Source organism: Chiroxiphia lanceolata, chromosome 8 (assembly GCF_009829145.1).
Source record: "Chiroxiphia lanceolata isolate bChiLan1 chromosome 8, bChiLan1.pri, whole genome shotgun sequence".
In the NCBI taxonomy this organism is placed as follows: domain Eukaryota; kingdom Metazoa; phylum Chordata; class Aves; order Passeriformes; family Pipridae; genus Chiroxiphia; species Chiroxiphia lanceolata.
The window spans coordinates 32,892,748-32,916,419 of NC_045644.1; the positions used below are offsets into that span (position 1 = coordinate 32,892,748).

Here is a 23,672-nt window from a genome sequence, read left to right on the forward strand (position 1 = left end):
AATAATAGCAGAGAAATCTGTTGATTATCACAACAAGATTTGGATATGAATTCCACCACTAGCTTTGGGATAGCCTCACCATCTAAAGCCAGCTCTCACTGACTCACCAAGGGGACAGACAAATCTTCCAAAAAACACACATGTTTGGAATGGTTTCTTTGTCTTCTAACTTGCTGCAGCCTATCCCATTGGGATATGCTATCTGGACACACAGTATGTTCTGAAAGGAACTTAGAAAGACAAAGGCTATGCGATTCCAATAATTGGATTTTTTACATTCTCAGCTTCATTCAGGCTGGAATTAAAAAAAAAAAAATATTAAAAAGTTTTGAAAACTTTCACCAGTCCTGATAAGTTACCTGTTAAAAATTTTCTACTGGAAAGGCCCAACTGAAGAAAACAGACATTTTTTTCCTGTTTAAAATTAAGTACATGAATGTGATCTTGAAGAATCACAGTTTAAAACTTAAGATTTCAATTTACAACAAAAAGCAACAAAAACCTGTGGAACCATTATATCCATGGCTGATGATTATCTCTAAGATGATTATCTCTAAGAGAAATATTTTTGGGTTCTGCATAGCCCAGGCTGTAGGACTTTCGCAGCCTTAGTGTATTATCTGAGGACCAGTGACTGTAATAACCTCAGTCACATTTGTGGTGAGCCTGAGGCATCCAATTTCAAAACAGCAGCCTAATTTTATCTCTCATTGCATAATTCTTTGCTATAGCTTTTTACTGGTTTGCTTGTTTTAATTAACCTCTCACATATAAATTATCATTATTATTTTGTTCTAAGAAATCCACTAACCTGCAATTGAACAGCAGGTCGTACCTTCTTAAAAAAAAAAAAAAAAAAAAAGATAATGCTGTGTCTTTACTGAATACAAACAAGTTTGAAATTATGTTCCAGTTTCAAGTCTTCAAAAGAAATACACGAAGCTGAGATTTTTCAAAGGATGGCTCACATAGCATTAAAGAACCAAGAAATGCAATGTAGAACAAAAGAGGGGAAAGACAAAAGAAAAAAAGGAATATCTGAAGCAATATCTTATTTCTTTTCATCCTAAGCATAACTGTTTTCATGACTCAGTAAGTCTGACTCTGGCCACCTCTAGAGCAAAATGTTAACAGCAAACCACATAGGGAGGCTTACAAACAGACACAGGACAGCAGCAGCAGTGCTTGCAGGCAATGCTAGGGAAGTTATTGTGCTATAATTAAAACTTTTCTCATATTTTAAGTGAAAGAGACACCATCACAAGAGGGAAAGCAGGGGAGGATGATGCCTGACAAACTGTTTTATTTTTAAGATGCAAGGTCTTGTTCTTACCCTTTGAGCAGACTGTTACAGAAGCAGAAGCATGGGGAATTTTTGTTTCGATATCAAGGCGCATTAAAAAATAATATAGAAAGATGTTGTTTATAAAACATGGGGCATAAGGTTGTTAAAAACAGTGGAAGGTAGAGAAGAAAATGCCAGCAGCTGTTTACAACACTATTAAACATCAGTATTCTGATGAGTACAGAAAACTGTGTTTGCCTCTATTTGCTTCTTGCCTCAAAAGACTACCCTGGCAAAAGTCCTGGACAAACCACAGATCAGTTATTATTGAGGGATCTCTCTTTCCTGTCTCGAAGGGATGCCAGCAAGGCAATCTCCTTTGTGTTCAGAAAAAGCTATCCATGATGAAGAAGTAACATCGAAATATAAGAACATCCTGAGGAATAACATTTATAAAAACAACCAACCAGCCAAAACTGCAGCAAACCATAGGAGAAACATCTGTGCAGTCCATTCATGCTACACTGGGAAACAACTGGGAGGCAAGAACCGAGTATGGTAATTTTCCATAAATAGAAATTAGAATGAATAGGCAATTCCTTCTTAAATATTCATACAGCTCTACTAGGAAGGAACAGTGACCTAGGCAAAGCTGCACACCCAGAAATGGCATGCACATCTCTGGCACAAAGCAAGTAAAAATCAAAACAAAGCAGAATAGCTTAAAATCTCCACAAGTAGCGGCCAAGTTCTTGAAGTGAATGCAAATAACTTCCCTCAAAAAGCCAGAAACCTTTCACAACTTCCAGGATACACTATTACTGAGGTGGCTGCCTTTGCCTTCAGGTCTTGTCAGACACGAGCCCTCTTTCACCCCACTTCCTGAGGCCTACAAAGGTGTTCCAAAGGGGCCATGGCACAGCGCACAATCAGGCTGGTGCCTGGGCCAGCATCTGTGTGATGGTTCTCTTTATTGGGTACTACTGAAGAGACTCCCAAAATGCAAGTTCATAAGGTTTGATGTTTAACCCCAATTTTGCAGAGGCAATGCCAGCAATGACTGAAAGCAGAGCGCACACCGTAGGCCCAAATCCACTGTGAGTGAACTGATGGAACACCAAAGACGATACACAGTATCATTTTTAAAAAAAAAAGGTACTATAAAAGCTATAAAGAGTAGATCAAACAACAATTTTCATGTTTCTTGTAAAATTGCTGGGAGACAAAATAATGAATGTTCATAAGTGAAAGCAAATAAGGCGCTATTGCAATATCTGCTGGCACAGAACTCACAATTTCATGTTTCCCAGATCAGGAATTAGGCATGCAGTAAGCACTCTTCCTAAAACAATTCTTATGCAATTCACATGTATGAACACAAAACAGGAGACAGATGAAATATTTCTCATAAATACTTTCCAGTGGAAAATGTCAAGAAGCCACAGAGCTATTCTGGTTAGAGAAACTTACTGGTTCTAGATTGGCTATAAATTGGGCATAACTACATTCAGCCTGAACATTTTCCAAAGGTTTACAGAAAGACACGAATTGACTTAGTTAACAGCTTTTAACCACTGTAACAGAGTCAATAAACTGTTATAAGCTGGAGTTTAATTAACTTATGGAAGAGATTGTAGGGCGGAATGGGATTGTTCCTAGACACACTGAGCTCGTGATGTAAGTTGCCAGGTCTCTACTCTGAACATATTTTTCACAGAACGTAAGCAGAAATTGGATAGCTAGTTAGTAACAAATATATACATAGACCTATAATATATATTTATTTGATATTCATCTCATCTTTCAAGGCTTCCCCTGGCTGATTATGGGAGCAGGAAGGAATTTATTCATCATTTTGAAGCACAGGCTGGCTTGTAAGACTGTACACGAAGTTGGGAGGGATATTATTCCACCAGAGTGTTGTTAAATAGCCACAGCTAGAGGCAGGAACGAAACAGCATGTGCTCATGTTCTGTGCAACCATGAACTTTCCTATAGTTGGGGCAGCCTGGCTGAAATAACTACTGGCTTTCCAGCTTTCCTTTATAAACTGGCACATGATAAACCTTCAACAAAATTTACAATTTTTCTCAAAGAAGTTTCTGGCAGAGAAAAGATGTTGTGGATTTCGGTCCATGTCTCACACCATTTTTAGGATGCTAGGATGCAAAACAGGTGGGTGGACTGTGGACCAGGTATTCCAAGGACTTTGTGCTGTAAGAGTTCTCACAACTGTAAAGACCTTGACATAGTGACTCCATAGTTCCTTCACGCTGTCTGTTCCAACAACCAATAATAATTTAAGCTTATATAAAATAAAAAGAATCTTGATGTCCAGAGTATATGACTAATATATATCTATAGAAAATATATATTTAGACATGTATACAAGCAGAGATTTGCCTATGTACAAATATATCTTCAGCCAGTATAATTTGGATTTTTCCCAGAGTTTCAAAAACTTGTATGTATATATCCCATGGAATAGTGCAACTATTTTCAATATTTTTTTAATATGGTAAAAAAACCCCTCTTTGTTTTCAAAATGCATAAACTGAAAATAGCAATTTTGAAAGGCATCCTTCAAGACCCTTTTCTAACTCTTCCTTTCCCCAGGTTGCTCACCTGTCTGCGGAGATCTCTTGTCTTCTTGCACATACTGTCTATTGCCACGTTCAAGGCACTACTTCTCTCTTTCTTGTCAGCCTGTAATAAATGTGACAGAAAACACAAAGATGGTTAATTGTGATTTCTCAGCAAGCATGTTCTTTTTGTCCTCAGTTCAGCAGAGCATTTGGTAAATCATATATGTGTACAGATTTTTGTCAGATTTTAATACGTTTCAAGAGCCAATATGTACAGAATGCCAATTTGTGGTGATAAGCGTAATTTGCTGAAAGAAAACATATGCTTTAGTAGCAGTCTATAGGAACAAAATTAAAAACTTTTCAACTTCTGAATTGCTGTAATACTCTTAGTGTAATCCGGGGTTACTTGTGGAAGAACATTAATAGAATTATTATTATTACTATTGATGTCAATCCATTATCACCATATTCGTGTGAAAAATAATGTTATCTGTCTACAAACAAGTCATAAATTCAGATGGCCACAATGCAGTTTGGTAATGCTTTAGTTTGCAGCAGTCATTATTTAATTCCTGGAAAACAGAATGGGGGAGTTTCAAAATGTCCAAGCTGTTGCAATGAAATGATGTTGTTTCATTGCTCATGAAATGGTACCTCTCCATTTAACAGCACATTCATTCTCAGCATCCAGAAGGTTGAGTTTTTGTGATGGTGGAGAGGTCTTAAGAGAATCAGTTGTACACTTCCTAAACAATGTTATTTTTTTTCATTTCTACCTATAGGCAAAGTGCTTATATCATTGTTAGCTATTTGAAAAGTGTAGTTAACACTTTTATTGGACTGCCCAGCATATTTTCTGTACAATATCACCATAATAGCTCTGTGTCTTATAGCTGGTTGGGATGGTTTTTTTCCCTGTTAGCAAAGAAACTACAGGAAAAACCAAAATGCCTGATGAAGTTTGTTTCCCTAAAGCAAACAATCATTACTCACTTTGGACTGCCCTGGTCTGAAGGAAAGAACCACAAACAGTGAAAGTGTCTTTACACAAAGTCTTAAGTCAGCGCTCAACATTTACAGCAAAAAGAACCAGATTCTCATAAATGTTGAAGAAATAGCTGTGTATACTGACCACAGCATCTGGACTTCAGGAAGAGTACACCAGGATGTCTGTATTATGAACATGACTCTCCTGTTTTGTAAATAATATTAAAATTAATATAGAATTTGTAATATCTCAGTAGGCATCTACCAGATAACAAGGCACCTTGTTATCTACAATAAATCATACATCAGTCAGTTATTTCCTTGCTAAAAAAAAAAACCAACCCAAAATAATCTGTGAGCAGAGCAATATGCTTAATAATAATAAAGCTAGAGATGACTAGAGATGATCAGGAAAAAAACTGAAAAAACTGAAAGAACAATGTAATAAAATGAATGCCTTGAAATTATTAGTCTAAAGGGAACAATTACTTTAAAAATTGAGCTTATATATTCAGGGGACTTAGAAATTCTCCTGTGATTTTTCTATTTCTGAAATTGCTTACGGACCTTGGAGAAAGGTCTGAACTTCACCTTAAAACCTTCAAGGAATCCCTAAAGGTAGACATTCACTTTTTGTACCACGGTAATGCAATCGGTTCTCATACCAAAGCTTGCACGGGAACCAAAGCAAATAATGTCTCCTCTACTATGTTTTGTAAGTTATTGTAAAACTTGACAAGAAAACTTATCCCTTCAAAAAACTACCAGGTAAACAGGGCCAGTAAAAGCACTGTGGATACAACTCAGCTTATGCCTATGCATTTTCAGACTACAAAGATGGCACATCCTTTGAAAGCTTTATAGTCAGAGCCTATTTTCCACTAAGATAGAATCAATGTAAAATACTGGGATTTTTTTTTTTTTTTTTTTTTTAGTTCTCTAGTAATGTCCAATTTCAAAGGTGGCAACTAATGATACAACTGGCTCTAAACAAACCTAAACCTAAACCACTCAGTCAATGAGTGGCATATATTGAACAGAAAACAAGGAAAAAAAATACTTTACTTGCAAATTCTTAACATTGTCAAAAGTCAATGTCTAGAAAGCAAATCTAACTTTAACCTAAGTTATTCTTCACCTCATGTTTTCCCCAAGAGCCAAATAAGCTGTAAAATGCAGCTTTAGGCTGTAGAATGTGGACATTTCCAGAATGCAGGTAACCTCGGAACTGCAGACTCTCTTTCTTCTTCAAAGAAATTTAAAGAGCAAAAACCCCACACTGCTGTTCGCATAAATCCTGCTTATAAAGACTTTAGAATTTCTAAATTGTGTACAGTCCTTTCAAGTCAGAGGGACACCTGACTACAAAGTCTCCTGTGGGAACACTCCTAAACATCAATGGCCTCGTGCTGAGTTCTCCAGTCACCCATTGGTACCCACGTACCTTTAGATGCTGAATTACTCCTTCAAGTTTTTATTCCTCTGCACACTTCCACCTCAGATCTGTACATGACAGTTACAGTTCAAGATCTAGACTAGATGATTACACTTTTTAAGAACTGAAAAAGACCAGATTTAATATTTTAAAAGTGTCTATTAAAATGATAGCACAGTGAAACTAAAGGTGACCAAATACCCCTACACTGCTTCACTCTCCAGTGATAGAGCTCACAGGTCAGTATTTGCAACACTCTGCATCTGCTTGTCTATTAACATTCTTATAACTGCTGTACTTCAAAACAAACAAGCCTATCCTGAAATAGTTCCTTCTTGTGCAGGGTGACTGAATCAGGATAAGGGGTACGAAAAATATGCAAACGATTCTGGGCCTGGATTTCAAAAAGCAAGCACTTGAGCTCTCTCCTTTCAGTTTTCCTGCATTCACCTACTGTAATTTTCTGTTAAATATATGTAATAGCAGCGATTTTGCTCCCTTGTAAAGATTCTAAAAGCAATATCCCACTCCTATTTCAATGCATTTTTAAAATTTGAAACATTTTACAAGCACTAAGTCACACTGTTATTAATACTCCACTAAGTGAAAATAAGTATTTTTAATTAACACTGGATAGCCTGAAATAAATGCTGGTTGTTGCCAATAATAACACAGGCCTACTATTTCACACACTGGCAAACAAGAGGAGTTGAATGACTCAAAAACCACATGTGGAGAAAATCTTTCCCGCTGGATTTTCATTTAAAACAATCCATATCTAAGGGCAGATTCTCATCTGAACACAGGACTATCTCCTCACTGGTTTTAACAGACTTCATTTAAATCACAATTTGGGCAGGACTACTTAAATGATCATCTAATTTCTTCTAGTACTCAGGCTAATAGACATGAGCTAAATTTATAAACACTTATATAAAAAAGGATATATAAGAGGACACAATCAGCCATAAGTATTAAAACAGCAAATACTATTCATTACATCAGTCAGTGAACACTCCCACTTTAGACATAATCCACAATTCAGTTACAACAGAGAACTGAAGTACTCTCATTAGCAGGACTAAACCAAACAAGTGAAATGGAGCCAGTTTAAGTTTACTTAAACCTTGCAAGGCTGCACTCCTTACAGAAATCACTTCGCCATCCCCTCTGAAGGTCCTGCACCTCTACTCGATATAGAGAATGGGGAGAGAGAATTAATTTGGTAGGTTGAGGGTTTGTCTTGTAAATGGTCCCTCAAAATACTCTTAATTAAAAACAAAACAAACAAACCAACCACAAGAACCCCAAACAAACAAAAAGCAAACCACAAACTTCTAAAAGTAAATTGTAACAGGCCTTTACAAAGCACCCTGGATATTTTGGACATACACACCTGAAGGAGACACTGGGATTTTAAATATAAAATCAATATTTTTCAGAACTAGTCATACATGTTCTAAACCACATCTGTAGTCTCTAGCCTCTCCATGTTGTGGAGTAAAAAGGAGCAATTCCATGACGAGAACAGATACCTGTTGAATTCCGTATTCCAAAACTGCTGGAGTCTTAGCTATAAACATAAGAACTACTTTACTTTCATCCTATTCAAATATATTCATATATATATATATATACATATTCATATATATTCATGTATTCAGATGGAACTTCATCTTGCCTTCCTGGATTTACACATTAATCTAAACAAATATAAACTGAAACACAGCAGTGATACTTCACTGGAATGTTTAAAATTACATACATTTTTAAAACCAAATACATAACTTTAAACCATATTGTTCTCAAAGACTCTTCTGGAAATAGATTTCCATACTTAAAGACCTACGGCCCCAAAACACGTTTTGTTTCATGGGATGTGTCTGTTCCCAAATACTCATTGTACAATCCTGGGAGGAATGAATAGAAAAAAGAAATCCAATCTGCTGCCATGACTTCCTTTGTTTATCACAGAATCACAGAATGGTTGGCTTGGAAAGGACTTCAAAGATCATCTCATTGCAATCCCCTGCCATGGGCAGGAACACCTTCCACTAGCCCAGGTTGCTCCAAGCCCCGCCCAGCCTGGCCTTGGACACTTCCAGGGATGGGGCAGCCACAGATTTTCTAGGAACATGTGCCAGGGCCTCGACACCCTCACAGGGAAGAATTTCTTCCCAATATCCAATCTAAATCTGCCCTCTGTCAATTGTCTCCAGCAGCATACCATGACCCTGGGATAAATATATTTTGATTTAGTTCCATGTATCCCATGAAAATTTTATTTTAAAAAAGACTAGCACATTTATTGAAATCAGTTCTCTATGGAAATATTTTTCAAAAAGAAGTCAAGCTAAAAGGTAAACACCAATCAATACTACAATAAGTTAAGAAATGTCAGAGCTCTAATTAAATGACTGATTATTTGGGGCTATATGTAGACTGACAATAATCCTATACTCAGTAATTATAGGCTCCTGTACATTGTACTTTAATTAAAAAAAAAAAAAAAAGAAATGAACCATCATACAACTTAAGACATTAAAGCAAAGTCATAGATACCCAGCATTTTATGTCTGTTACAATTTACCATTTAACATTTAATTTTTTTTTGTATATGGAGCTTATAAATCGTTTTGGATTACAAAGTCATCACAAATTCTAAACAAAACCATAGCACGAAAAAAAATTGTCTAAAAAGCAGTGACACAATTTATTTTGCATGTTGAAACTGTTGTCATTACTTGGGAAATTTCCACACCTGAATTTGCTGTGCAAAGACAAAAAACATTTTTTTTTCGTACCCACCTCACAGAAAGCCTGATCTTTCAAATCCTAATTCACAAAGTAAAGACACCTACAAGCACCTGCATCAAAAAAAACCCAACCTAATAAGCCTTTGTAAGGGAAGATCCAGTTCAATCCCATTGCAGTCTTTATTAGTCCACATGTTTTAATATAAATGGAGAAGGGTCAAGAGGTTTGTCACCTTGATTACAGTTGGTTTCCTTCTACCAAAATTAGTTAACACAGTGCTTCAGCCATCAGTAACTAAAACTAATCACTTCTTACATTCTTTGCTGGGAGGAGACAAAGGATTTGGCATCTTGAAGGTCACACAGAAAGACAAAACATCCAAGATTAGTGTTTGGCTACGACACACCTGCAAGTGCCAAGTCTGGGGCAGAACCTCTTTGGACCAATCTGGATGTCATTAGGCCCCAGGAATATTTGCCCCCTAAATGCAGAATTCATGTAAACATTGTTTTACCCTTCAAATTTCCAGCTTGCTCCTCAAAGTGCAACGTCCAAGTAAAAAACAAGATCCCTTCTTAAAGGTCACATGTCTAATTCAATAAACCAAAATGATCTTCTCCAAACCTGTAGATCTCAATGGACAAGTTTGTGTCAGATTTGAACACAAAAGGAAGCCAGTTCTTTACAGTTCTAGTTTTCAAGTCTGTCCCACACTTTCAAACAAACTTTTTTTTCAAGACCTCTCTTTATTCTGCATCCCAGAAGGGGATAGGAATAACTTTTTGAGCACAGATAACCTCACTAAAACCTGGAACTATTTAGATGCAGGAACAGTTATACACACAGGATTCACAGCAGTGACACCTTACTAACTTCTGCCCAAGAAATCTCTTAAATGAACATTTTAGAAGTTATTCACGGAATCCGCTGAAAACACAGCAAAGGCAGAACTTGACATTTCTGACATTTTAAAGGACAAAAATTCTTTTGAAAAGACAAAAACTCTCAGGCCTTTCCATACAGCATTTCAAAGCCTATATTTACTGTGCATCAAAAGCCTGCAAGGGGGAATTAATATATGAGGACAGTTATTACCTTTCTTTTTTAATGGAGGAAGCACAAAGAATGAATAACTCACCTGTGGTTTTAAGTTCAAAATCACCATATTCACTCAGTGACACAGATTTCCTACTCTAATACACCCACCATAGTGCACTTCCTGAAAGACACCTGACTCAAGAAAACATATTTCTGTGATAAACATTTAAGTATATTAAAAACAACAACAACAACAAAAACAACAACAAAACCAAAACAAAACAAAACAAAAAAAAAAAATGAGGGCAGGGTGGGAAACCAAACCCTACAAGGGCATACAGAGCAAATAGGGATTTTTTCATGTGGAACTGTTTCTCATCTGTTTCTCATTATATATAGGGTTTTTTTTTTTCCTCAACAGCTTCAATATGAGAGTGTCAATTTTCTCCTTTTCAAGCCAGCATGGAATACTCCCTCTGAATCTAATGCAGTGAGATCTGAAGTACCTCATAAGAAATTAATTACCTCAACCTCTGCTGGTATCAGCTGGAGTACCAAGGGCTCTCCTCACTGTTTGAATTACCTTTTCCCAATCAATATGCAGGAAAAGCCTCAAATTTAAAGCCTCCCAGTGTAACACTCTACTAGCTTTCAGTTACATATAGTTTGTAATGCCGTAAAACAAATTTAATTCTAAAGAAGCACGCATAAAACAGCCTAAAAAACCCAGAAACAAAGATTTAGAATGCATAAACCTTTAATTATTTTTAAAAATAATCAAACCAACACTGAAATCTTCAGGTCCTAGTTAATCCAAAAATCTCAGAAAGAATTATGTTGGTGAAATATGCTTAATATTGCACATTTTAATCCACTCTCCAAAAACATTGGTGTTAGTCAACTGAAGCTGGGGAAGGTGGCCAGGCTGTCTCAAAGGACAGAGCTGGATTCCTGGGATACTAAATCCTCTTGAAAGTGACTGTGATCCAGTCAAAGGATGAAAGGAGGAACTTGTGCTGTCTTCAATTTTTATTCAATTATACATAAAACAAATATCTCATTATATCATGTGTCTTCCTACTTTTTCACATTGGGAACATCAGAAAAATTCAGGACAATTCCAAGGTGATCCTAAAAACACCCATATTTTTCTAGTAATTTTTTGGGGGGGGAAAGTGTCCTAGGAAGTGAGTGTGTCATAACTGCTCTTTTGCAAAGCAAATACAACCATCACTTACCACTTCTAATGCAAAAACCAAAAGCCACAGGCATTTCTTATTCAAAATATGACAGTCTTAACACTTGACAGAGAAACCTGAAGGGCCAGTGGTACTTTATTTGGGCTTGTATTTACACTTTAAGACTGGTGGAGGAATCAGCAGGGAGTAAAAAAGATGTTAGATTTCTTTTAATTAGATGTTACTGTCACTGACAGATGATGCAGGAGGGATAGGCAAACATAAATAGAAATACAGCAGCATCCAGACTATTAAGTGACAGCAAGAAGCAGGTTTCAGGTTAATATGCTTTTTACTAAGAAGTAATTTTCTAAGCTGCTAGTACAGAAGTTTTTAATTGAATATCCATCTACCTTTCACCAAAGTGTCCTGGCACTTTTACAGCAGGAAAATAGAAAATTAGTTGGAGAGAATTTCAGCCTACAACAGCAGCATAAGACTTTCCTATGATGAACTATCATATGAATTGCTGGGAGATTATATGCTACTATGAAAGGGAGGAAGGGGATGGAGGCAGAAGAAAATTCAAAGTAAAATAGAGTGGAGCTGCTGAGACAGTCTTTCTCATCCAGATCGTTTAAAAGTCTTAGCTGCACTCTAAATCAAAAAGTTATGTTCTTAAACAGCAGTCATAAATAGGAAAAAATGTCCAGCACTAAGCTGCTCGACTTCTGCCACACCCAGGGACTGCCTGAGTTACTCCAGGTTCCAAAGTGCTATTTCTCCAGCACAGCAAAGGCACAGCCTGCATTTCTCAAGAAAACAAAACCAATTTTACTGTGGTTTTAGATGTGCTGATTTAATGCACAATGTACTGTGTACACAGATTCCAACGGACTTAAGAAGAGTGTAACAATGATTAAATCAAACTGCATTATAAATATACATATAAATACTTAAAAATATATAAAGTTATTATAAACATAGTTCCAAAAAAAAGATCCTTCAAGTCCTCATAGCCACTCCATACCACACAATAACATCACACTTTCTCCTTATTTTCCCACTACATCCAGGAGTACCATGAAGAGGTAGAACAGTAAAACTAAGAAGGTGATTTCTTTTTTCCTTTATGAAGTTTGCTACGTTTGTAGACGTTATTCTGAGAAGATCTCTATGATGCTATTCATGATCTCTGATAGAACAGACTTGCTATGATACTTCTTTTAAAAGAAAACCAAGCATATTTTTGTACCACATTGGATTGGTAATGAAGATTGATTTCCCTGATTCCCTTGATCTGAGATTTCAGCTGTGCCTATATCAATAAAGGCATTTGCACTTGTAATTATTCTAAAAACACCTTTATTTTCACTCACACATATCTTATATTCTATAACATTTATGTGGAATGATTTGAAGGAAGCTGTTTTGAGATAAACCCATGATGGAACTTAGCCTGCAGACAGAAACCTTATGAAAATAGCTACTTGTCAGACTCTCAGCTCTAAACCAGGCAAAGGTTGGCCAGTTCAAATAATATACATGGATTTGTCTCAGTTCAAAACTGTACTTTTAAAGAAAAGTCAAATGCTGAAACCCTAAACAGACAAAAAATGTAATTCCATTTCATTATGTATTAATTGTATTAGTTAATCCCTTTACAACCCAAAGTAATGAATTTAATTTAACACCACACTGTGATGTAATACGTGAATCTAGGAGGCTGGCAGTCACTTAAGCACGTGCAGTGAATGAAAATCCAGCTTTTAGGGAGAGGACTATGGTAAATCTCAAATTTACAAATACTTCAGCTAAACCCTCACCAGCACCCTGTATGTATAATGAGTCCAGACTGTACGAATTCCTGTCCTGTCCATACAGAGCACCACAAGGTAAGAAGTATCAACACAAGACTTTTTGGGGATTGTCAGAGCAAATAATAGTCGATGCAATCGCTTCACCAGGTGAATTCAGTCACTTTGGAACAAAACATCCCACTCTCAATAGCAAGGCAATGAAATGGCTCCCAGGTGTTTTTCCTAGAAGCTCATGACTAAATGTTTCAAACACTCAAATGTTATCTCAAAAAAAATCACTGCTGTTAACAAGAGAAGATCTATTCTACTTCAGGTAAATTCTGTCAGCATTTCAGGAGGAACGAACACGAAAGAGGTTGATAAAAGAGCACCGGAATGATCCTTTAACACCAACAACTGCCAGAAAAGAGGCCATTGCACAGCCATTTATTTACCAGATTGATTTGGACAGTGAGAAATCGGTGCATTACTTGGGCTGTTGGATCATACTCTCAGCACAAGCTTGAAGATCCTGGGTTTCTGTGCTACAAGAGAGGAAAAAAAACCCCAATTTTTTAAAAGCTGCAGTTAACAAACAGAACAAGGGAGGCTGTGTGACAGCACGCAGGGAAGGCAACTGAACATTACAGTCTCCCACAGGGCAGGGATCTGCAGAATCCTGCAGGAGATCAGGGAAGTCTGCTATTCAGGGCATATTCCTCTGCAGTTCTATGCAGAAATTCTCTGCTGCATTTTTGTTTTCACACAGAAATAAACAAATACACCTGCGGAAAGTTCAAGCTCAGAATGCAACGTTTTTGACATTCTAACAAAGCAATCATGCCTCATGTTGGAAGTTCCTTTTCTGCAGAAATTTTTACCTTAAACATTGTAGAGAATTTTTGTCTAAATTTCCAAGTTTCATTTTAATTTTTTAATTATTTACATCTCTAATTGGCCAAAGAATTGATGGATTATAAATTAACCTAAATTTGCCTACAATTGTCATCAGCTCCATGGAAGAATACAGTAAAAAAAGGAAAGGAAAAGTATCTAACTAGAACAGAATCAGTAGAAAAGGAACTAGGAATTATGTTGAGTAAAGCAAAAATATTACAGAACTCAAAGATCTTTTTCCTTTATGATTTATACTAATCCCTTCACTTTCAATGAAATAAATGAAATACTTGGCTGAAATCTAATGAGTAACCTGTTCTAGCTATAAATATGTGCTACTGAATTATATGTAAAGTTTAAAGAATGTTAAAAATGCACAAACTCAGAAGATTAAAAGCAAAAAGCTAAGTAGGACCTTAGAAGAAGGATGTAAACATCCTTCACTAGCTGTAATGTGCAAGAAAATTCATTTAGAGTTTGCATTTTTTAATATAAGCATACAAGATGTATTTATATTAAAGAAATATTCAGATTGTGTTATAACGACCTGTAATCCAGGTCTTTAAAAGATCTGCTGTTTGCATACCCTAAAAGGGGGCACGTAATGTAAGATTTGAAACTTTTCCTTAATAAAATGACAGAGTTTGCCCTCAGATCTCCCTTCTTGCTCCTCAAGACAGTGTATGGAGGTCAGAGGAAGTTCAGCCAACTCTCAGCCACATGATGGATGCATAAATAAGAATCATAGAACCACAGAATCAGTCGGGCTGGAAGGGACCTCTGAGATCATCAAGTCCAATCCTTGATCCGCTCCCGCCGTGGTTCCCAGCCCACGGCACTGAGTGGCCCTAAGATAAGCCAGGCTGGAGCCAAATGTCCATCCAGACTGCAAACTTTACTGCTAAGGAAATTTTCTTTGTTCTTTGCAAGTGCTTTCTTTGTTCTAACAGGTGAAGCCACTGACCATTTGCATTTACTAGCTGGCAGAGAGTTTTGAAGCTTCTCACACACTTACTGATGGAAGTGCCACCAAGCCAAAAGCCACCTCAGCTCCTGGTTCTTCCAAGATGCTGCAGCATTTGCTGCTACTGACTATGTATCTCTGCATTTCATGACACACAGAGACGTATTATTCAAACACATGGCAATAATCACACATACTATGCAAATATAAATACAGATAAATATGCCAGACTGACTGGTTTACTTTATAAACTGCCAATACTGCAGGCTTATCTGAGGGAAGGCTGAAAACAGCACATGCACAAAGCTCTCAATTCACCATATTTGAGAGCCACATTTAAGCATAGCAAGTTAAAGAAAATCAAATTTTATGTTAATTTGGGAAATAAATACTCAGAGATACCTTAGAAAATACTGCTAATAAGTGCCATGGAAAGAGATTTAGCATAAAGTAAAACTGTGAGATTCTGAGAATGAAGATAACGTGACATTATTTATCTTACTTCAGACTTCCATGAATAAAATATTTGCTATCATACTATGAACACTATGGCATAACGTAAGCTCTTGTGTAATCCCTCTCGCTCCAATCTCGTTGCACCAAAAGATATCCTGGTATCCCTCTTCCAAAGTCACCAAAAAAACTGTATATCTGGTATTGAGGGAAAAAATGTGGAATCAGTTCAGATATCAACTGTTTATAAAAGTATAAAACATATTAAAAGACAGTACTGAAAGTGTAGCTTCAATTTGACATCATCTTCTGTATGTAAATAAATATACTTCATAATGCATTTGTTGTATCAAACACACTTCAGGGTGCTGCACTTCCAGACTGCAACAAGCAATGCCTTAAAAAAAAAAAAAAAAGTGTCTGGATATCTCCTTTCTTAAACTACTAAAATTTTCACTCTGAAAGTTTACATTTAAAAGTCCCTTTTTCAGGGATATTCAAGGGTGCCATATGTTCATTTTTAACTAGAGCATGTTTTGTAGACAAAATACCTCTGCAGTCACGTAACAATATTATACATGAAAAGCAAGTAAAAATAATAATTGAACAAAACCACATTAATAGGATCCAAGAAAATATAAGAGCAATTGTACATGAAAAGGCTCTATGCCAGACTGTGCTGACAGCATAAGAGAAAATGGATGCTGTAGTAAACCACATTCCACAAAGCACAAAACTCACATGACAGTGTGTCTGCAGAGAATGTTAATAACAGCCAAATCAAAATCATAAGAAAAAAAAAAAAGAAAATAGGAAAACTAAGCAGAAAAGGCAAAGTAAATATCCCAGGCAAGGTTTCTTCTTTCTTCTGTAATTACAAAAAAGAAATTAAATGATAAATTATGGAAGAGTTTTTTCCTACTCACAAGGTATGAGTGAGAAGGATACTTGGAACTGAAACGAGTTTGCCGAACCAGGGCTCAGTTTTTCTTGCTTAAGACTATCAGACTCAGATTCATGCTTATTTTAAGTGCTTATATTAAGTCTTAGCAGAGCAGGTGCCAACTGAAAGATTCTCTGGCTTTGGAGGAATCCCATCAAACCTCTCAGGGCAACTGCTTGTCCCCTCCCAAGCGATCAAGAGGGGAGAACAGCAGACAGAGCTACAGGGCACAGAAGCTATGTCTGATTTACACTGCCCTGAGAACCCACTCTGAGAAAAAAGAAAAAGGACCTTTGTGTTGTAATTATGTAGTCAAACAGGATCCCTTCACATATTCCACACCAGCCAAGTCCAAACCCAAAAGCTGAGAGACAGCCAACAAAACAGTGCTTTCATTAAATCATCATGGTAATCCCATAGCACTTTCAAGCATGTAAAACAAATAAAGTATTCTCTTTCTCAAATTAGTGACATTTTAAGCAAAACTGATAGATGGAGGCTATAGGGACTGGGACATAGCTTTTAAAACATTCCAGTTCAATCCACCATAAGCAGCTCTGAAAAGTCCCTAACAATATACAGGCAATGTGTATTTGGAGCCTCTGGGTATTCTTACCCAGGTTTCAAGAAATTTTGAGAGGGAAGGAAGTTGTAGTGCTTGCAAACACATTAAGTGCAGGTTTTGTTTAGAATACACAAGTACACACATACTCTACCAAAGCTCAAGAAAGGATGCTTATAGCTATATTTGCTTTGTTGCTGTTTTTGCAGTAAGCAGCCAGCAAGTGCAGGAATTACATGTATAGGGTAGATCAAATAGGCTAAACAAAATACACAGTAATATCCACTTATTCCTCATGCAAAAAAGACATAAAGATCCCATGATACACAAAATATCTTTAACCACTTACCATAATATATATTAAGTATGGCATTTACTGAAAATGTTGCACTTTTCATTTAGCATTATGAACAGTTCTAACAGTAGCTTGCTGGCAATCACAAGGTTGTGAAATGTGCAATGCACAAGTAAGTGCTATGCTTTTAACAGATATCATCCACTAAAAAGTGATCCCACCTAATGGTATCCAATATCATTTTGAAAGATAAATACACTCAAGTTTTTTTTCTGTAACCTGAGCCTAAATAAAAGCAAGACAACAAAACTGAAAGGTTCAGTGCATTAGTTGAAGGAGCTGGTAAACCTAAGTACACTGTAGGTAACTTTGCTAATAAAGCTAAAAAAAGAAAATAAGAACAAGCTTCTAAGCAGCACAAACAACACTTTGCTTTCATTTTCACATATAACTGATATACCAAAGAATAGTATGCTCAGGGGCTCTAAATGATATATGATGGAAATCAGTGAAGAAACAAAAATCAGGCAACTCAATTCCAGCATCAAGGAACATTCAACATAGGGCAGAGAAGGACAGGAGTTGCCAGTTCTTGCTAACTTTAAATTCTGGAGGTGGTTCCATGCAACCCTGCCATCCCTGAACTTACAAAGTACTAATTAGACATTGTCACTTAGAAGGTGGCTCCTCCTGCATTTCAAGGCTGATACAAAGAGACATTGCCATAAAATGAAGGCACAGACCAACTGTGGCTGAAAACAAACAGCTTCCAACCTCGGGAATAAGTTTAGTAATGAAGAATGGAGAGTTGAGCATGAACACACCAGGTGACAGAATGGCATCTTGGAAAAGCTAACACAAGCAACTCTGAAAACAAATCTGTAATTTTCAAAGGGTTTACTTGTTGACTTTCGAGGCAGCAATTTGGAATTGCAAGGCAGGGCTTTATCAAGAAGTTTTTCTCCAGTCTTTTGAAAGAGAAACTGAAGTTCGAGAAACAAAATCTTTGTCACAAATATGTTTCTATTATTACAGAAGCAGTTAGCATCCTCTCTAGTTAGCAATAGTTAGTCTCTAATTAGCAATTAGCATCCTCTGACTGTCACCTACCACAACACAGCTTTCACAAAATATGGGTCATGCTCCTTGCTGCATAATGATATACACTGTTAAAATAAGTAAAGTATTGTAAGAAAAGACTGTTCCAATGTTTAAATGAGACAAAAATTTGATTCAATGCACTGATTAATAAGCCAGAAAATATCATAAATTATATGGGTGCACAACATGCACTTATTTAGAGTACAAACAGCATTGATACCACTCTTGGAATTTAAATTAATAGGAAATGCTGCTAAACTGAAAAATGCTTCTAAATTATTTTTCCTCATTAGCACCTGTACTGCAGTCACTGAAGCCAGCACAGAAGACTCAGACTGAAACTCTAAAAGCTGGTGGTTCCTATAAAGGATGCTAAGTGCCATCTGTGACCTCATGAAGAATTTAACCTCCACAAGTTTTTGGACCATTCACGTTTCTAATACAATTCAAAAATATCTTCAGTTTTTGGACATATGCCAGAACAAAATTAAAACCTTTTTGCTTTGTTTTGCTAACTGCAGAGCCTCATTCACCTGAGGCTCAATGATGACATCTCAACTTAATTGCAAATCAAGATCCAGTAAGGTTGTAAAACACATTTCCTGGCTGCAGACTACAAAACACTATGCTAAAAAATATCTGAGTCCCACTTGTAGTTTAACAATATAAAAGCTGTAAACATTTTAGATTCTGCTACAAGATTATGTTTTCTGGCTCTCTTATTCTTTATATTCTAACTAAATCCTGGGTAAGTCAAAAGATTTTGAAAACTACACCTTGTCACTGCTCAGTCCCTCACAAATATACATCTCACATGACATGGCCCTAGAAGCGCAGTGATGCCTGTTATCTGTGTCATGTTAGCTAATAATTTCTTGCCAGATCCACACAGAGATTAAGGTAACTCTCCATAACAGGAATGCCGAAGAACAGCTACCCCTAGTGATGAGAGAGACCGGAGATGAAGTTCAAAGCCTGTCTTGGTTTACAGTTATTTCTCATTTTTCTCAATGAGCTTGTAGCCAGACACAGAACGAACACTGAACAAAGACAACACCTCAGGATGTATACACATATTTTAACTGCAAATAATTTTACCAGAAAGAGCTTTGTGGATAGGTTTGTGTCATGTTGTTACAGCCAGGCCAGAACTCCAGCTTCAAACACTAATGTACCAACATCTAAAGAGTTAAAGCCCAATTTAAATCTCTCTGGTCTGCCTCCTGCAACCTAGACTGGCAGATGGATCCTTCCCTGGGTCTCTATGCAACAATGGGAATACCCAGACAGTGCAAGGGAGAGGACATCAATTGCTCAGAGTGAAGCTGGCAGAGTCCCAGTTTACCAATCTAGATGCCAGCACAAGAGAAATACAGAATCCCAGAAACGTTGGGTTGGAAAACACCTTTAAGATCCCTGAGTCCAAATGTAAAGCCTGCACTGCTAAGTCCACCACTGCCCCATGCCCCAAAGTGCCACATTTTAGATACCTTCAGGGATGGTGGCAGGCCAGGTGCCATTGGTCCTGCCCACCTGGGCACACCTGTTCTCACGTTCACCCAGCTCAGCACTGCCCATGACTATGTACTCCTGATGGATAATTCAGTACAAGCAATACGGACATTTTTACCTGGAGTTTTCTGAGCACTGTATTGGCTCTTAAGTTACACAATTGTATTGTAGAACCGGGAGTTCTAAATATGTCCATAAATACTATACAGCTACTTTAAAATATGCATAAAACATTCTTTATACACTCAAAACACAGATACAGAACAATTTTTACAAGAAAGCAAAGAAAAAAAAGTCAGCATAAAGAGTATTCAAGTGGCAGGAAATTTAGAGTACCCAAGTTGTAACAGCAAGAAGAGATAAGAGTCAGGAAGAAATGAAATCCTTAGTGAAGGGAAACAAAACAGACAAATTAGAAACACCATTATTTTCTACAAAGCAGAAGTCAAAATCATTACAGTCCTTGCTTGAAACACTGCAACTTACTATACGTTATTCACTCATCTTCTATATACATATCAAATCCTTCTTCATATCAACTTGCCTGTGAGTGGTGGTGTTATCTTATGGTGTTAGGCATGGACTGTGAGTCTGTGATTCTGTGAGTAAACTGAGAAATCATTGAGGAAATTATGAAACGCCTGTCCCTTTTAAAATAAGTCTTTTTGAGAATTATTTCCATTCTGAAAGGGAAAAGAGATAAAGTGTGCTGGCCTATTACAAAGCAGGGAGGCATATTTTAATCTTTATCACTTGAAATTAGAGAAATAAATTTAAAGCGTGGTTCCCCATGCATTTTTCACCAGTAAATATTAACTGGGCATATTTTAACGTGTAAAAGACAATATATGGATGGAGACAGACTCTTACAAGTTCACTTTGGGTGGGAAAATTGAAATCAAGGATTATTACTTCTAGTGCCAAGGAAATAGGCCTGCCAGGAAACAAAAGCAAGGGCAAGCCACAGATACAATCACAAAAAAAAAAAAAAAAAAAAAAAAAGCCACTCAGATATAACACTGAAGGTAATTTGGAAGCTGACACAGGTAACCACAGAATGAGTAGAATTACTGCTTTGATCTTCAGGATCTGAAGGTTTGGTGCTATTGTAGCAAGAACATTTTGCTGCTGTGCATTATCAAGGCTGATGGACAAAACACAGTTGCAGTTTATGTAACAAAGAGCCAACACTGTATTATTATGACAAGATCAGCTGTTATATTAATCATGCTACCACACTGTGTTCTAACCTTCATCTGCATGTATTCTAAAGTCTGGAAAGCCTTTTCATATCCTGAGACACAATCAAATACAATGAGGCCCCTGTTGGAAACAAGTAAGTGCACTGAAAACAGTCATAATTACAGTAGTGGAGGACTGGTATAAAACTGTTCTCATCAGCCTTTATCCCACTGTTTAGATTTTCATTATATGTTCATCTTTACTGTAAAATATGAATTATGATACCCATCTAGAAACAGTGAAGACTAGCCAAGAAAACATCTACAACTTGCAACGTCTTCATAAAGCAGTTCTTCACTGATATACCAAATATGTTATAATAATATGAAAAAGACTGTACACTGAGTACTAGGTTTACTTTTAAATATTTATGCTTCAACAACACAGTTAGGCATTTCTTCGTAACTGTGCATTAAAACAGCTCTGTAGGATGCACTACAAGTTTTTTTATGTTAATGGGTAGAAAAGAACTTTTATATATTCAAGTTGTATTTATCAAGCTTTTTTACATCCTTAAAAACTTGACTGGGTAATATTGGGCTGAAGAGACAGGCTGCCAAAACTCAGTGGGCCAGACTGTTACACACAGGAAGAAAATGTGGCAATCATAAAAATAGCCTACACGATAACAATAATAATAATAATAATAGTTTTCTGTGACAGCAGATAAGGTTGTGCTACATCTATAAATGCATTAATAGATTTGTGCTCAACATTTTCATAATACAGGAGTATCTGAGGGCAAAAGAGCAAATAGGACTTGAAACCACGTCACATGAAAAAAGTCCCAATGCCTCGTTATATAAAACACTATGCAGTAGATTGAGCTTACCTGTTCAGTGCCTTGCACCATTGTTTAACAGTAAACAGGATTGTCACTAAAACTCTTCAGATCAACATCCCTCCTGCCCTGGTGCTGTTTATCATATGGCACTAGGAGTTTACATGACAGATGTAGAAACAGCAGTAGCAGCACTGATACAGAGGCACTTTTTAGCGTGACTACACACCACAGTCAGAAGTTTGGCAAACACCTCTAGTGGAAAAAAGAACACAGGGTTCTGAAGACTTATTTCTATTTGTTCTATCAGTTTTTCTGTGACTTCTTCACCTGTGTTCATGAGGATGATCTCTGACATCCATAAGAATCCTACCAACTCCTTTACTAATGAAGACGGACGAATTTGCACTCACTGAGCACTCTTAAAAATATTTCAGTCATATCACAGACTTTTTTAAGACTTGCTGGACCTGACTTGTTTGAAAAAGGGTTCTCTTCATGCAATTCTTGCAAGCCCTTCTGCATGCTATTAGTTTAAAGTCACTGTGATTTAACTTTATTGGTTGGTATTCGATTCACATTACTGTTGACCCATTTGAATGTTCTGAGGTCGTTTCAAAGTCTTCTCTGATATGTACTGTGTATTTGCTCTGGGCCTCTAACATGGTTATTCAAACTTTGAAAGAGTTCACTTGTAACTGACTTTTTAGTTCCTTTCTCTTGTCTAATGTAATTGCTGTGTTCTGAATCAAGCACTAGCACTTCAGATGTTTTTACTTTTGCTACTTCTGAAAAGCTGTTAAATCTTCGTGCTACAGTAGCTCTTAAAAAGGAACATTTTGAACTAAGTTCAGTGTGGCATTCTGGAACAACTGAGGGGTGTCTCCTTATTTCACAATTAAGACGTAACTGCGAGAAGGGTAAGCAACACAGTAGCCTGTAGTCAAAGAGCTACACACTGTAATTCTGGAAATACCCCAGCCAGTTCTTGTCCCCCTACTGGAAAAAAGGTGTAAGGGAGGGAGCAAGGAATTTGTGATATATCCTCAGGTCTGACTTATGCTACAGCCTTCTGCCTAAGCGTACTTTGCTTCATCAGACATATGTAACTACGAGATTCTATATCCATATAAGAAACCTCTTCACAAGTGAACATGAGTTCATTCATGTCTTCTCAACAGAAGGTAGATTAGTACAGAAACCTGCCTGGATTGCAATGTCTCTGCATTCCTTTTTCAGTTTAAATCAAAAGAAGGAAACAAATGTAATTTCAGATGACAGATAATGTTGTATCTATACCTTACTCTGAAGTGCTGTCCACTTTGGCATTTCATTTTTGCAGTAGTTGTGAAAAAAGTCAGTGGCTAATTGTGCATGCTGAAGCTGAAATTGGCTGTGTTCTCTTCCACTTCCTTTTTTTCTTTTTAAATAAGTGTTCCTGGGATTCAGTCATATTGTAGTGCTTCTACATTAAAGACCTGACAAATGTGCATACTTCATGAAAGAACTGGATGTTAAAGGAAGCCAGTGAAAGTTGCTCATGAAGGACTAATTCAATTTCTGCTCAAAGTCTTTTATCATTTGGTTGGTTTGTTGAAACTGTTAATCAGTGTCTGATTTAAAAGTTTTATAAGATGGCCACTGTCACTGATTTCTGATCATTAAACAATTGGTATATATATCTTTAAAGAGGACTCAAATTCTGACATGGGCAGCTTGATAAGATAAGAGCCACAACTGTGTGTCTTGTAATAGCTACATTTCATATATGAAATCTAACTGGTCCTTCTTGTTCCTCCCTGATGTGTTGCTTCTCATCTGATGTGAATTCACTTAAGATATACTACTCCCATTT

At 36.8% G+C, this 23,672-nt stretch overlaps 1 protein-coding gene across 4 annotated transcripts in view; it reads right to left on the reverse strand.

Annotated features, from left to right (window-relative positions):
* Nucleotides 1-23,672, reverse strand: part of CTNNA3 (catenin alpha 3) — a 431,146-nt gene that overhangs the window by 175,014 nt on the left and 232,460 nt on the right. For 3 of the 4 annotated variants that reach the window (XM_032694679.1, XM_032694676.1, XM_032694677.1), the window contains one exon: nt 3,911-3,991. In XM_032694679.1, the coding sequence (XP_032550570.1) occupies nt 3,911-3,991 (81 nt within the window). Of the gene's footprint in view, nt 1-107; nt 262-3,910; nt 3,992-23,672 lie in introns of those variants that run through there. The other variant, XM_032694678.1, reaches the window with a different exon arrangement.